General features: G+C 40.1%; 1 protein-coding gene across 1 annotated transcript in view; it reads left to right on the forward strand.

Moving 5' to 3' along the window:
- The window catches only part of npr1a (natriuretic peptide receptor 1a), a 66,406-nt gene that overhangs the window by 40,924 nt on the left and 11,263 nt on the right, over positions 1 to 14,219 (forward strand). Inside the window, exons 6-12 of the mRNA XM_079484072.1 lie at positions 10,316 to 10,410; positions 10,487 to 10,622; positions 11,899 to 11,983; positions 12,939 to 13,059; positions 13,150 to 13,224; positions 13,688 to 13,765; positions 13,949 to 14,053. Of these exons, the coding sequence (XP_079340198.1) occupies positions 10,316 to 10,410; positions 10,487 to 10,622; positions 11,899 to 11,983; positions 12,939 to 13,059; positions 13,150 to 13,224; positions 13,688 to 13,765; positions 13,949 to 14,053 (695 nt within the window). The remainder of the gene's footprint in view (positions 1 to 10,315; positions 10,411 to 10,486; positions 10,623 to 11,898; positions 11,984 to 12,938; positions 13,060 to 13,149; positions 13,225 to 13,687; positions 13,766 to 13,948; positions 14,054 to 14,219) is intronic.

The following is a 14,219-nucleotide window of genomic DNA, read 5'->3' on the forward strand; positions in this document are numbered from 1 at the left end:
GACCGGCCAATCGGAATCAAGCATTCTAACAAGCCGTGCAATTAGGGATGGCCGATATCATATAGTTTGCGATATACCAGTAGAAATATTCCCCACGATTGGAATTAGTCTTCCCGCGATATAAAGGATAAATCCAAGTTGATGACGAATTTCTTCGTGAGATTATTTCACAGCTCATATGCGGAGCGAAAACGGGTATAGCGCAGGGCGGACGTGAATCTGAGAAAGAGATTGCACTAAAATAAGGTTATTTTAACCATCCTCTGAATGCATGACTTTAACATTTGTTTACATTTCATACACCAAGTGCATGCTACTCTGTTGTGTAACTGACATTTAGATTTCTTTAGGCTGCAGTTCATTTATAGGGTAGTTAATAGCAGGCGGCTAAGAGCATTTAATAAACGCTCGGGTGCGCACGCCACACTTATCTAATACTGTCATTAATGGCTGTGCAGTCAAGCTCCCATCGGGAGCAAAGATAACACTGAACCATGCATTCACTTCCATTCATTTAAGTGCTTTCAGCTCTTTTTTTCTCTCTCTGTCCGTCCCCCTTGGGCCCTGTTGCTTTGACCCGTATGTTATTACCCAAGAGTTGCAGGTCATAAATCTGCTGTGGTGCTTATGACCTGAGTTCAGGTCAGCAGCGAGGTCACTTTTTTGATTATTTCGAAAGACACTGACTCACCGACAAAATCCTCTCAGTGCTGCGATGGAGAATAAAATCCAATTTCGAGGAGCTGATAAAGGATAGAATTTGTATCAGAAACTTTGGAAGGCAAGGAGCTCCATAGATACAATTTCATAAGACATTTGAGCCAGTGAAGAGTGACGAGAAACGTTTTCACGTCCATGTTTAAAATATATTGTAATCGGCCCTTTAGAAAATATTTGTGGGATACTCCGCCCAAAGATGAAGATTCCGTCACGAATTACTCGCCCCCCATCCTTGCCCCACGCCAGGTTGTTCCAAACCTTTATACAGTTCTGTTCTATTGATAAAAAATATATTTGAAAGAATATAGGCAACTGACATTTCTGGGACTTCATTGACTATAGAAAAAATGTAAATGGTAGTCCAGGGACTGTTTGCTTTCCTAATTCTTCCAAAAGACTATACAAATGAATACAGATGTGGAACATCACGAGGGGGAGTAAATGACGACAGAATTGTTATTTTTGGGTGTAGCATCCCTTTCAGGATATTCAAGTGTTGTAATAGATTTTTATGAGGTATTCCGAAGGATAGCTTGAGAGGTTAAATATTGAATAGAGCTTTCGTGATGTTTTTTCAGTATTGACATCGACCCAGAAGTGTTTGACTTTCTTTCTTCAGCTAAACACACAACAAATATTGTTCACAAAAGAAGTTAAGCAATGGCAACAAACCAATAATTGGTTTATAATTGGTTTATAAATATTGTTTTTCACAGACAGCTAATGTTTCACATCAAAAAACTTTTATGAAAGATGTATGTGTAATGAAGTGTCGGACACGGCAGGATCCATTTGCAGCTTTATTTGGAACAATCAAACAGGCAAGGTAAATCGGGGACAGACAGAACAACGGAGATAATCCGAGAGCCGAAGTGAATCACAGGCAGGGGTCGAGACAGGCAGAGAGCAATCAGAGGTCGATATAACAATCCGGGTCGGGGCAGGTAGCAGAAGAATCAGAAGTCGGTATAACAGTCAGGGTCGGGGCAGGTAGCAGAAGAATCAGAAGTCGGTATTACAGTCCGGGGGTCGGGGCAGGTAGCAGAAGAATCAGAAGTCGGTATAACAGTCCGGGTCGGGGCAGGTAGCAGAAGAATCAGAAGTCGGTATAACAGTCCGGGTCGGGGCAGGTAGCAGAAGAATCAGAAGTCGGTAGAACAGTCCGGGGGTCGGGGCAGGTAGCAGAAGAATCAGAAGTCGGTATAACAGTCCGGGGGTCGGGGCAGGTAGCAGAAGAATCAGAAGTCGGTATAACAGTCCGGGTCGGGGCAGGTAGCAGAAGAATCAGAAGTCGGTATAACAGTCCGGGTCGGGGCAGGTAGCAGAAGAATCAGAAGTCGACATACACAATCCAAGGTCGATAACAGAATAGCAAACACAATGAATAAACCGCTCAGAAATTGTACGCCGGGGCAATGCAATACTTCGCGATGAACTGAAGGTAAACAGGGCTTATATGGATGGGTGTAGATTAGCTGCAGGTGTGCATGCAATCAGTCCCAGGTGAATGGCATGATGGGATGTTGAGTTTGAGCCGGTTAATATACTGGTGAGTTTGTCCTACAGTGATGGAGAGGAGGTGGAGAGGAAGGCTGCTCTGTAACAGTATGTGCTTTCTTGAGCTTCAACAATAGGGACCTGTACATGCACATAAACTGGCAGATTTTCTTTATCTTCATCTTTGTTGAAAGGACTTCCTATACATTTGGGATGGCATAAGGGCGAGTCAATAAGGATGTGATATTCTTGAAACCCTCCTCATTTCGGTGAGCTTTAAATAGCTCTTTGATACGCATGCTCTTTCGTGGCCGCTGCGCTTTGGTAATGTGATCTACATTCTCTGCTGAGTCACGTGGGTTTATGGTTACAGTGCAGGTTACCTTGTGTCAGCTCTCAGACTGCAAACGCATGCAAACTCCACTCTGTCTCATTAGATATAATAATAGAGAACCTCAGAGATGACGTATTTTTGAATGTAAAACCCGGAAAACTCAAAGACACGGATGGTGATTCATTCCGGGAGTAATTGTTTACCAGGGAACATGTTTTGTCGGATGCTTGGTGGTGGTGACGTTGATATGGCGCTACCGCGGTGTAGTTTGTTCATAGCCTCGTGTAAGCTTTTTATCCTCTGCGACTGCTTTAAATATAGCAAATAAAGTGTTAATTTATAAAGATTTTCTTGATAGACAAATCGTGTAAGTATCATACACCTTTTTTAATCAGAACAATTGAAGAATGTTGGTATCCAAACAGCATTGGCCCATATTGACTTCTTTTGTATGAACATAAAACCACTGTTGTAATTGACCCTTCGCAAGACTGACCGCCATTTTGTCAGACAAACAAACTAGTCCGACAAGCCTGTCGTAGAGCTTTGGTGATCGAAAAAATTGCATTTTAATTTTTGTAATAGTAAACCGAGAGATATATACCCTGCTTTAATGTACGTTCACACTATAACTATAAATAATAACTACGTTAGAACTTTATGAAATCACTGTTAGGAGAATAGCAGAGTTAAAATCACAAAAATACCAATACAGAGACCAGACACGATATATGGAATCATTAATGTACGTATTACAGACGGAAGCGTTCTGGAAGTGTTTCAAGGCGGAATATAATACTTATTGATATATTACTTACATATTACATGTATGAGCAAGTTGGAAAGATATGCTTTGCGTCCCTTCAGCCTTCAGAGAGCAGCATTTGCAGTGACATTTTATAGGAAAGACGTTTTCAGCAATGAAGTCGTAAAGCAACAGCTGTACTATGTTTGTTGTATTTACACAAATAAAGATTTTGACATTGATGGACTGTTATTATTTTGTGTACTGATACAGAATATTTAACTTTCGTTTTCACAAAGAAGGATCACGGCCGACCAAAACTCGAACCGAAGTTACTATCCCTCGAGTGCATATTGCAGATCTCTCCGTCTGCAATCAGCGCGTCATTTTTACAGAAATTCTTCACTATTTTCCCAGAGAATGCAAAAATTTACACTGGAAGCTTGTGTCTGATACCGGAAGCTTTTCAGACATAGCAACAGGAAAGAAGGAAGCAGGGTTTTGCGAAGGGTCAATTGTTGCATGGTCAAGAAGGTCATGACATCCGACTTGTGATAGGTTTAAATGACTATTTGTGCTGATGTGTTTGGTGTATGTAGGTGTTAATATGTATACTATTAAACATGAATTAATTTTCGTGTCATAATGTCATTATCAGAGTAGTAAAATCTCAGCACAGGCCAGCTCTCCCACAGTTCCCAATAGTCTTATGCTGCCCATGTGAAGACCAACTGATCTCAAAGCACATTAATATGACCCCTTTTCAATATAATCTTTTCTCAGCATCCCCTTCGGATTTTCTTGTTTGCATCTCAATTTTCCCTTTCTGTTCCCTCGGTTTCAAAGAGATCTTATTTCCAGTGGGTTCATCCCCATGGTCGTACTCCCTGGCCTCTCTCATGTTTCTTTATAAATTAGCGCCATTTGGTGTGTGTTAAAACCATCTCAGCCCCAAAGACTCTGTGAGGACATCCTTTATACCATCTGCAGCAGGCCCTCTATTGACTTCCTTCTTCTCTCTGGGGTTTATCTTCGCACCCTTGTTCCACGTCCCACCCGGTTGGTCTCACTTACCGTTCTACCTCATCCGGGAGATGGAATTTGATCAGGGGATGAACCTGTCAATCAACGTGTCCATGCCGATTAGATTAGCTGCCATCCACAGCTGAGGCCGGTATGGTGTCACTTCCCCAGATGGATGCTGGCTTTTTTGTGACACAGAAACAAGCCCCTCTGTTCGCACCAGCTGTGTTTTTCACTGAGCGCTAATGGTGTGTTTTTCTTTTGCTGCCTGCAGGGCCGTACACAGGAAAAACTGAGTTTGTCCCAAACTAAAACATTTGACTTTCCTGGATCTACATTTGTGCTTTTTAAGATGTTTGTAGTGCAAATTAGATAACAACAGCTAAAACCGTCTGTTTTTCCATGTTTGTTACTATCAGAGAAGAAAGGAAATACATGGTCAATTTACCATTACCAGACTGGAATACAATCATCTTTTATAAAACAGCATTTGGGTTTGGATTGGAATGACAAAGGTAAGCGAGGGATAACAGAATGTCTATTTTTGAGTGAACCATCGAATTAACATCTTGAGTAAGTTAATAGACAAAAGATGACAAAAGTTGCAAGAATTTAGGGTTTATTTAAGATGGTCGGCATTAAAATAACATAAAAACTGATTTTAAGAACGAGCATTCATTTAAAAGTGTTGCATTTAAAATTGCATTAATATTGTTGTTGTTAGATAGACTACCACAACCTATAAACACACCTGAGTCAAAGCTACGTGGCTTAGCACACTAGTGAAGGTCTGGTCATGTTTTTGTCTCGTCCCACTTACATTAAACACATAAATCATATGTTTTTGCCGTTTTGTATTTGCATTATTGGATATTACTATCTGTCATTTGGTCAGGTTTGTTATTTAAATGTTAAATGTAAAACTCACGAGCGCTCTTGAAACAGGTAGAAAGCGACATCACAGACAGCGTTTTGTGAGTGGCCCTTAGATGTCTAAGACGAAACTGTTGGCAAACATTAAACATTTAGCTCCTTACATCATGCCCGTTCACAGTTAAAACTGACCTCATTTATTTGATGGGACACCTCAATCATATTGACATTGAAGAGAGCTGTGAGAGTGCTGATGTAGTGTGTCGCCAGTCTCTCGCTACGAGGCCGTTAGCGCAAATTTCCTAGCTTTGGTTGTCTTCGAAACAGTTATAAACAAACCCTGCAGTAACACAAGAGACTACTCAACTTTGTCGAGTCGCCAGACACGCCCACTTCCTGTCGCCAATGGTCACTGTCGCTCGTGTTGCTGTATGTCGCTAGGCTACCATTGAAGTGAATGACATCGCCTCACTTTGTCGCTGGGGGTCTGAACGGGCCTTAACTTCCGACTTATGATTTTATTATATATTATTATTCAGAAGAGATCATAAAATCAGATTTACAGTATCTTAGTCTCAGCCTCAGATGTCGTGCCCACATTCCGTTGGCTAAACGTCTGATGCATATGGCACACAAAACCATAAACACTTTGGGAGTTTCAAAGTCCTCATCTGGTTGGTTGAATTCTACCAGATGTCCAAGAGACGTGTGTGTTGTGTTTTTAATGGTCAAACAAAATGAAGCCATCAGATGAAAGAGGAAAGCTGTTGTGTTTACACAGGTGACGATGAGATTTGATCAAGATCCAGTCTGATGCGGCATTTTTGTTGTAAAATTTACATTTTCATGCCACTAAACATGACGCTCTAAAACGAGCACTGTGATTGGTTGCTTTGCATGTCATTGAACGGCCTTTTTGCCGGTCCTTCGCAAATGACAGCTGTGATAGAGTCTACCTGAGATGTAGAATACCATGTAGATGTTAACAAACACGTAACTCTGATAATTCAAAACATAAAACACTTTAAAGCACATGAAACGTGTTATTTTATAATCTAAGCATCGTAAGACTTTTCAGTTCAATGCACTGTGGTGAACATAGGCCTAGTATGTTACCCGGTAGCATTCAGAACATCTGCAGTCAGATCTTTTTCAAAAGCACTGTGGATAGCAGATATCCACAAAAAGGCGCCATCTTAATCTATAACCTGGGAGTTTGCCACTCTATGAAACTGTATTTGAGTGCAGCAAGGAACGTTATTGACAGGCTTTGTACGCGAGCGGGGAAATGTTATTGACAACATGAAGAGCTGTGAAGACGAGAGAGTCTTGTGATGTGCGATCAATTCCTCTTGATATTGACCAAGAACTCACAATGAGAAACTCCCGCTGTCTAGCAGCCATTATCCTTGACACTCTTGTACCGACCATCAAATCTGAGTCTTTCTGCTTTTATTGGATTACCTGCTGTAAAGGTTTTCGTTAGTTGGTTTGGAAGTTGGGTTTGATGCGAAAATCAAAAGCTGGGTTAAAGCGCTCACTCGAGTCATTTGACATGTTTTGGTCAGCCGGGGAAAAATATAGATTTTCAAAAATGTTCTCTGGGAGTCTTTTTGAAGATGAGAAGATCCAGCTTTGTTCATTCCCACACGCATGCAAACTTCCGAATGTTTTATAAACCTCCTCCCAGGACTCAACGGTTGTCCACAATTCCACTGGTGGCCATATGAAGTCTTGGCACAGCAGGATTTACATGAACATTAACACCACATGTTCCCACACGACTAGCACATATGTTCTCTGTGCCAATGAGGACATTCTTTTAAAGTAAACTTTTTGGTTTGCAGTATAAAGCATGAACCGATTATTGTAGTTTTCTATGTGCTCGTTTCACGTCTAAAACTAAACTGATTAAAACGGAACATTGCAGCTGATGTGCATTTTATTTATTGAGACATTGTTGGATCATGAAAAGAGGGAAGGATCGCTTAATTTAGATTAAAGTATCGGTACATGATGTAAAGTATTGCAATATTGCCAAAATCACATTAAAATCACATTATGACGGTGTATAAACAGGAAACTGTAGTCATTGACTTAAAAGTGCATAGTTGGGCTGTGTTCGTTGCCATGTCGGACACAAAAATGGCGACGAGCATAGCGGAAGTGACATCTTTAATTGTTTATGCAAGACTTAAAACAACGTTGTACGTTGAGCGCCTTTTAAAGGTCGTAAAAATAATAATAAAATTAAACTTTCTGTAAAAAAAGTCACAGTTAAACAACACAAAGCGCAGCGTCTACAAATTCCATTGTTGTCAAATTGTAAATGATCAGGGTTTATTGACTACATGTCGGCATTATCCTAAATAATTGTGCGGATAAAACATTATTCAGATTGTAATTTAATTCGTTTATAAAGTTAGAATAAAACTTTTGTGTAGATGTAGTGAGGCTTGTCGAAAGGGGAAGAGGTTAGCAATCCAAAGAGGCAAAACTTTTGCCTCATTGTAATCTCTGTTGGAAACATATAACTGCAGGATACTTTACGTACCTACATTTCTGTAGGTCGCAGTAAGATCATGTGAAATCGTACCCAACAGCTCAGATTCTTTTCCATTATTTTAAGTCTACAGTTGTGAATCATGGTCACTAGCAAGACAGTTTATAACTGTTTTTATATACTTGCTCAGACACTGATTTTCTAAAACCATACATTAAACACTAACGAATATATATATATACATATATATATATATATAGTATTATTGTTTTAAAAATGTGAGCCGGTAAGGTTGAAAATGAGTTGCTGATATGTTTGGGACATTCAAGGCCTCCTTTATCATGTGAATTAAACAATTTCATATCATTCAGAAAATAATAGTTTGTCTTTACAGCAACTTCGAAAAGCCCAGGAGAAAATAACAAATATTTAGATACGTTAAGTTCTATTGCCTTTGTAGTGCAGATTTGCTTCAAGAAGTACTATACAAAAGTATAGTACAGAAAGGTAGACACTGCAAAGCAATAATATTTATAGACAGACAATATCAATAGCCTCACAATTAAGTTACTTTCGAAATAGATATTTTGCACAATATAAACACTAAACAGGGATGATTTTAGAACACGAACAGCATGTTTTTGGCTGTCATGCCTGTTATTTCATCTCGCTGCGCTGCTGTTATTTGTAAATACCAATCTTATTAGAGCTGAAATTAAAGCAGGAAAGTCATGCCAGTCACGTCTGCGTTGCTCTTTTTCATCGCCGCTGTTTCACGCAGAGGTGGTCTGTCTCGCTAACGTCGTGCTGATGTGTAATTGCACAGACGTAACCTCATAAAATTATGTTTTCCAATGAGATCTATGTGAGTAACAGAGCTGTTCCAAACATGAGATGCTGTTTCAGTAATGACTTCTATTTCATTAAATTGGACGTTAAAAAAACAGGTACACGCCGTCTCAGATACTCTCGAGGGAGGGACCTGTGTCCTCGACAGGAGAGACAAACACCCTTGGGCATGCATACATGCACGTAATCCCACTTAACACACATACACACACCACATTGGCGCCCGTTATCAGTGCGGAGCGAGCTGAAGCCGTATGATCCTGTCGAGGCTGAAACTCTATGCTGCCGTATGAACCTGGCTCTCCACAGGGACCTTGAGAGCCCGGATCACCGTCGCTTTATGAACATATGTAAGAGTCTCTCTAAACACAACACTGTCTCTGAACACTGTCTTTATTAAGCATTGATTTCTTATTCACAGTCTTGCGTTTTCGTTTCTCATGGTTTTTACCCATTTATATCTCTTATAATCGGCTCACTCCTCTCCATTGCAGTCTGTCTCCCTCTCTCTCTCTCTCTCTCTCTCTCCATGGTGAACGCTATTGATCAGTATCAACAAGCGGAGGCAGCGAAAGTACTGAAAGTAATATTCACTGGATTGGTGACAGTATATTTCAACATTAGGGGTTGAAAGAATTTGCATCTTGAAAGCACAAACGGAACAGTCATTATGTGAAAAGCGACTCATGCACAATGAACAACAGTCGGACTCTTTCACGCTACTTTGACAAGGAAATCGAAAAGTCTACGGGGGGGGGCAACAAATTGGTGAAGTATTTCACAAATGGGTTCACACTTGTCAAGTTTGCTTTGAGTAATATGAACACAACAGGTTTCATTCAACCGATGGTGGGAAACAAACAGCTAATCTGAGATGTGTTGACAAGGTGATCGTTCCTGTATAAATTCAGTTATCCTCTATTATGTACTATGCAATATTGTACAAATGTGCGTTTGGCAGAAAACACCCAAAACATTCTAGAAACCACTTAACAGACTACACAGCAACTTCAAACAATAAAGGACACCTTATAAACAGCATAGCAACACCCTGGCAACCACTCGGAAGAACTCTCAAACTTCTTTTTAAGGCCTAAAGATGATGGTGCACGTGCCCAACTTGGGTTATGGGGCTTATGCAACCCAAATGCTGGTGCCCTATAACCCCCAAGTTACACGTTAGAAATCTATAAATCCCCTGGATAATATAACAGAAGGGAAAAGTAGCGTTGGCTTGTTAAATCAGAGCCTATTTAATGTCTCTGCATGTGTAAGCAGAACTCGGGTATGGGGCATTCTGCCAGGGTTCGCATGTTTAGGTTTTACTTTAATGCTGAGCATGAGGAAAGAATCACATCGCCCGGCACAAAGTGTAGATCTGTATCTGCTTACCGCTGGATGCATCATTGATGGGAAAATCTACTAGATAAATGGGAGTGATTATCCCTTAACCTCTTTCCCCAGGCATGGTTTGGCCGAGCCTTCTTTGCCTACAGGTGCTGCACATCTGTTTCTGCTTGCAATAGTGCTTGGCTCATCCAGCAATGACATTTATTATATGTTAAATGATGAATGGTAATGATGTGCCAGTGAATATCCTGCCAAATGCGAAATGCTATATTACGGTGTCCCTTTTCGGTATAAATAGAATAAAATGAACCCCACTAGGACATTTGTAAATTTATACAACTCCCATTTTAAGCAGATTCCTTGTTCATCCATAATTATTTTTGTTGTGCAGTATCAATGATCATTTTCTTTTCTGGAAAAGGTGTCACTGGAGTTGTTCAGCTGGATGAGAATGGGGACCGAGAAATCGATTTCGATCTCTGGGACATGACCGACACAGATTCAGGAGTTTATCAGGTACAGAGCCTTTTATGCAGTTCAAATACAGATCTTTACTTTTGACTCCAAGTCTGCTGATGTATGTGTGTCACAGATTGTGTCCGTGTATAACGGCAGTCAGAAGCAGATGATTCCTGTGCCAGGGATGAAGGTGCACTGGCTAAAGGGAAGCCCTCCTCCAGACATCCCACCCTGTGGTTTTAAAAAGGACAACCCCTCCTGCGTGGCAAGTAAGTGAAGCCACATACCGTGTAACACCATACCTTTATGGAAAGAAACAGGATTTACTTTTTGTTTCACAATTTACCTTTAAAACAAACCAAATGTATTCTAAAGTCATTCCAACAAATGAAACGTCATGTTGGAGCTGTGCTGCAATAGGTGGCACCCTTGTCCACGACATGTATAATGTTGCTGTCGTTGTATATAAATATTATTGAATGACATTCTGTTTTTGTCTTTAAATATACACGTTATCTAGAATCTTCTGTTGGATTAAAGAATCAGTAAAACAGTTAAACAAAAAAGCTTCTCTAATTGTCAATATGGAAGGCTTACCTCATGAAAGGTTGAATATTGCATAAATATTGCGCAAAATAAATGTTTATTTAGTTTCACAAATTTCTTGTGTGTTTCTTTTTTTTACTATAATTACATTACTTATAGCAATCTTATATCAGCCTATCGGTCACAGAGCTTTCTTAAAAACCCACATCGGTCGACCACTACTTTTAATACTTATTGGTTAGATATTTGCAAAAGCCAGTGACAAACATAAAGGGTGACTTATGATATTGGGTTATGGCAGTTTTATAAGGACAGTCCGTCACTTTCCTAATGGCCTTTCCTGTCCTAAAAAGATATTTTAGGATACCTATTCGATTGTACAGTACATGTGATATGATATACATACTGTATATTACATACATCAAAATGTACGTTTCAAATATCAGAGTTTCTTAAAGGGGTTATATGTAGGCTACTCAGAAACGCTTGTTATTAGCTACACGGGTGTTTGGAAAAGTGAACTGCAGGCAGTCATTTGTTGCTTGTGCTCCAGCTCCAAAAATGCTCCAAAAATGAAAATTCTGTCATCCGTTTCTCACACTCAGATCTAAACCTGGAAGGATTTCAGTAACCTACCAGATCCCCCATTGTCTCCCTTAGTATTTCTTTTCCTGCTTTGGCAGAAAACGGGTAGTGAGATCTGTTTGTTACTGACATTCTTCCAAATATCCTCCTTTGTGTTCTGCAGAACAAGGAAATGTATAAAGCTTTGTAACAACCTGAGGGTGAGTAATGGATGACAGATTTTTTGGGGGGGTTATGCCTTTAACATGTGTTCAAAAGTTGGCCATCATACAAAAACCCAGTTTTGTCTTTAAAACCAATTTTGATGAATGTCACTACTTCTGTGGCTGAGAAAGAAGATAAAAATATAAAGTACATCTGTATAAAAACTCCTGTGAAATTGATTCAGATCGTTTTCTTCTCTGTGTTCTTCAGAGACGGTCACCATGCACCAGATGATCTCAATAGTGGTGTGCTTCATTTTCATCATCATCGTGACGGTCACAGTCTTCATCTACAGGTCAGTAGAGACAGATTCACAGCATTTCTGCACAGCGCGAGACAACCCAACAAGCTTCAAAAGCTATTTACGCTGCTCGATCAGCTCTGTTGATTATAACAGGATTGATTTAGTTTTGCTACGTCACTTCCTTGCAGTTTAAAGTGTATAAAACTGCATGTTACCCAAAGCTTGAGCCGATCTGGGTCTGATGTTGTATCCCTCTTTCTGTCTTTTTCTCTCTTTTTCTTCCTCTATCTGTTCCTGATGTTTAATTAGGGAAAGAAATGCCAGACCTCGCCAGTGACATACATACATCAACTCTAAATCTTACATCGAAACCTAAATCTTCGTGATTTTTCACTTTATACCAAGTGTAACCCTGTATTCAATGATAAGATGAATGTATTCAATTCTGATAATATCACATAATGGAATACTGTACAATATAAACTCACATTTTTTATCTTTATTTTGATATTTAAATATTTTAAGTGCATGTTTTGTCGTAATTTTACTCATAATAATATTTACAATCATTATATCCACATTAAAATTTTTGGCATCATTGGTTACTTCTAAAAACTGTGTTTGCTGTGTTTTTGCTTTCGTCAATGTGTAGTAATGCTTCTTAAAATGCTCATTATAAAGATGCAATATTTTCATCGTCGCATTTTTTTGCTTAGGTAGGCATAGTTATGTTCATTCAGTGCCAACATGCCATTAGCGATGTACAGATCACTCTGACTTATTTAAAATGTGAAAACATACTATGTTTTACTTTGGATCTATTGTTCTCTTTCTATGCTTCCTGGTTTTGTTTTACTTTTTCCTCTAATGCATTTCCCCCGTTGCACCCCACCTTCCATTGTCCCTTTCCTCTGCTTATTTATACCTCTCTCTTCCTCTCTCTCTCTTTCTCTCTCTTTCTCTCTCTCTCTCTCTCTCTCTTTCTCTCTCTCTTCTTGGGCAACAGGAAGCTAAAGTTGGAGAACGAGCTGGCCGCTCAGTTGTGGCGGGTGCATTGGGCGGACATACAGATGAGTAACAATGACAAGGTGTTGCGGAGAGCCTGCAGCCGACTCACCATGTCATTGGTGAGGGAACACATGCAGACTGTCTTTTCCAATCATTTCTTGAAGTTTTCACCTACCATCGCACTCATGTTTTACTCCTACCGCCCACAGAGAGGCTCTAACTATGGCTCACTGCTCACCGTGGAGGGAAACTATCAGATCTACGCCAAGACTGGCTACTATAAGGTACTAGAGGTTTCAATGGAGGGGACACAGAGTCTACGTATAGGATGTAGTTGACTTCCTGTAAATAGCCTTAAAAATCCTTTTAATTTAAAATAGAAACTGTTGAAGGTGTTTTGAAAAATTAAAGGCACATGGAATGGAGTATCTCTGGGTTTGCAGACATTATACTATACGTATATACAATGAATATATGAGATATTATATTAGATTGCTTTCCGTTCTTTTATGAATGTTTGTATTGGTCACAACAAAGATTGTAGATATGAAGAAAATGCAACATTTCTCTTATTATGAACGGGCGAAAGTGTGGTGTCCCGCCTTCCAGTCAATGATTGCCACAGCTCCTTTCTTCCCTGAACCGATGAAGGATTTTTTATTCCCTCTTTGAGACTCGCCGGCTCTTTGCTTAAGCCCAAACAGCGATCAGGCTGAAACTAATGTGGCTGATATGTCTCTTTTCCAGGGAAACATAACAGCCATTAAGTATGTCAACAAAAAGCGCATCGAGCTCACCAGGAAAGTGTTGTTTGAACTCAAACACGTAAGTGCGCGGCCGTGCCTCTTTCTGCCTTTTGCCAGGTGCCTTCATCATAATTACGTTTATATGATGTTCTAGGAGGTATTAATAGCTCGGGAGTGATGGAAAAGAGCAGCTAACCCAACACAGCATCCCCCCCCCCCCGTGCTCTTTTGTTCCCCCCTTTCTCTTCCTCTGTTATTATAGATGCGTGACGTTCAGAACGAACACCTGACGCGCTTCATAGGGGCCTGCATAGACTCACCCAACCTCTGCATCCTCACAGAGTACTGCCCGAGGGGCAGCCTGCAGGTCAACACACACACGACCCAATTTATCATACATGTGCTCATCGCTGCCAGATTTATAAATAGGAAGTTATGGCGGGATATATTGAGTGGCTCCTCACGCTTTTTAAAATGGCTAATAGGGTTTAGTTAACCTCACAGCTTGTTTTTATTATGTGAGAGTGACGCGC

Source organism: Barbatula barbatula (genome assembly GCF_947034865.1).
Source record: "Barbatula barbatula genome assembly, chromosome: 21".
In the NCBI taxonomy this organism is placed as follows: domain Eukaryota; kingdom Metazoa; phylum Chordata; class Actinopteri; order Cypriniformes; family Nemacheilidae; genus Barbatula; species Barbatula barbatula.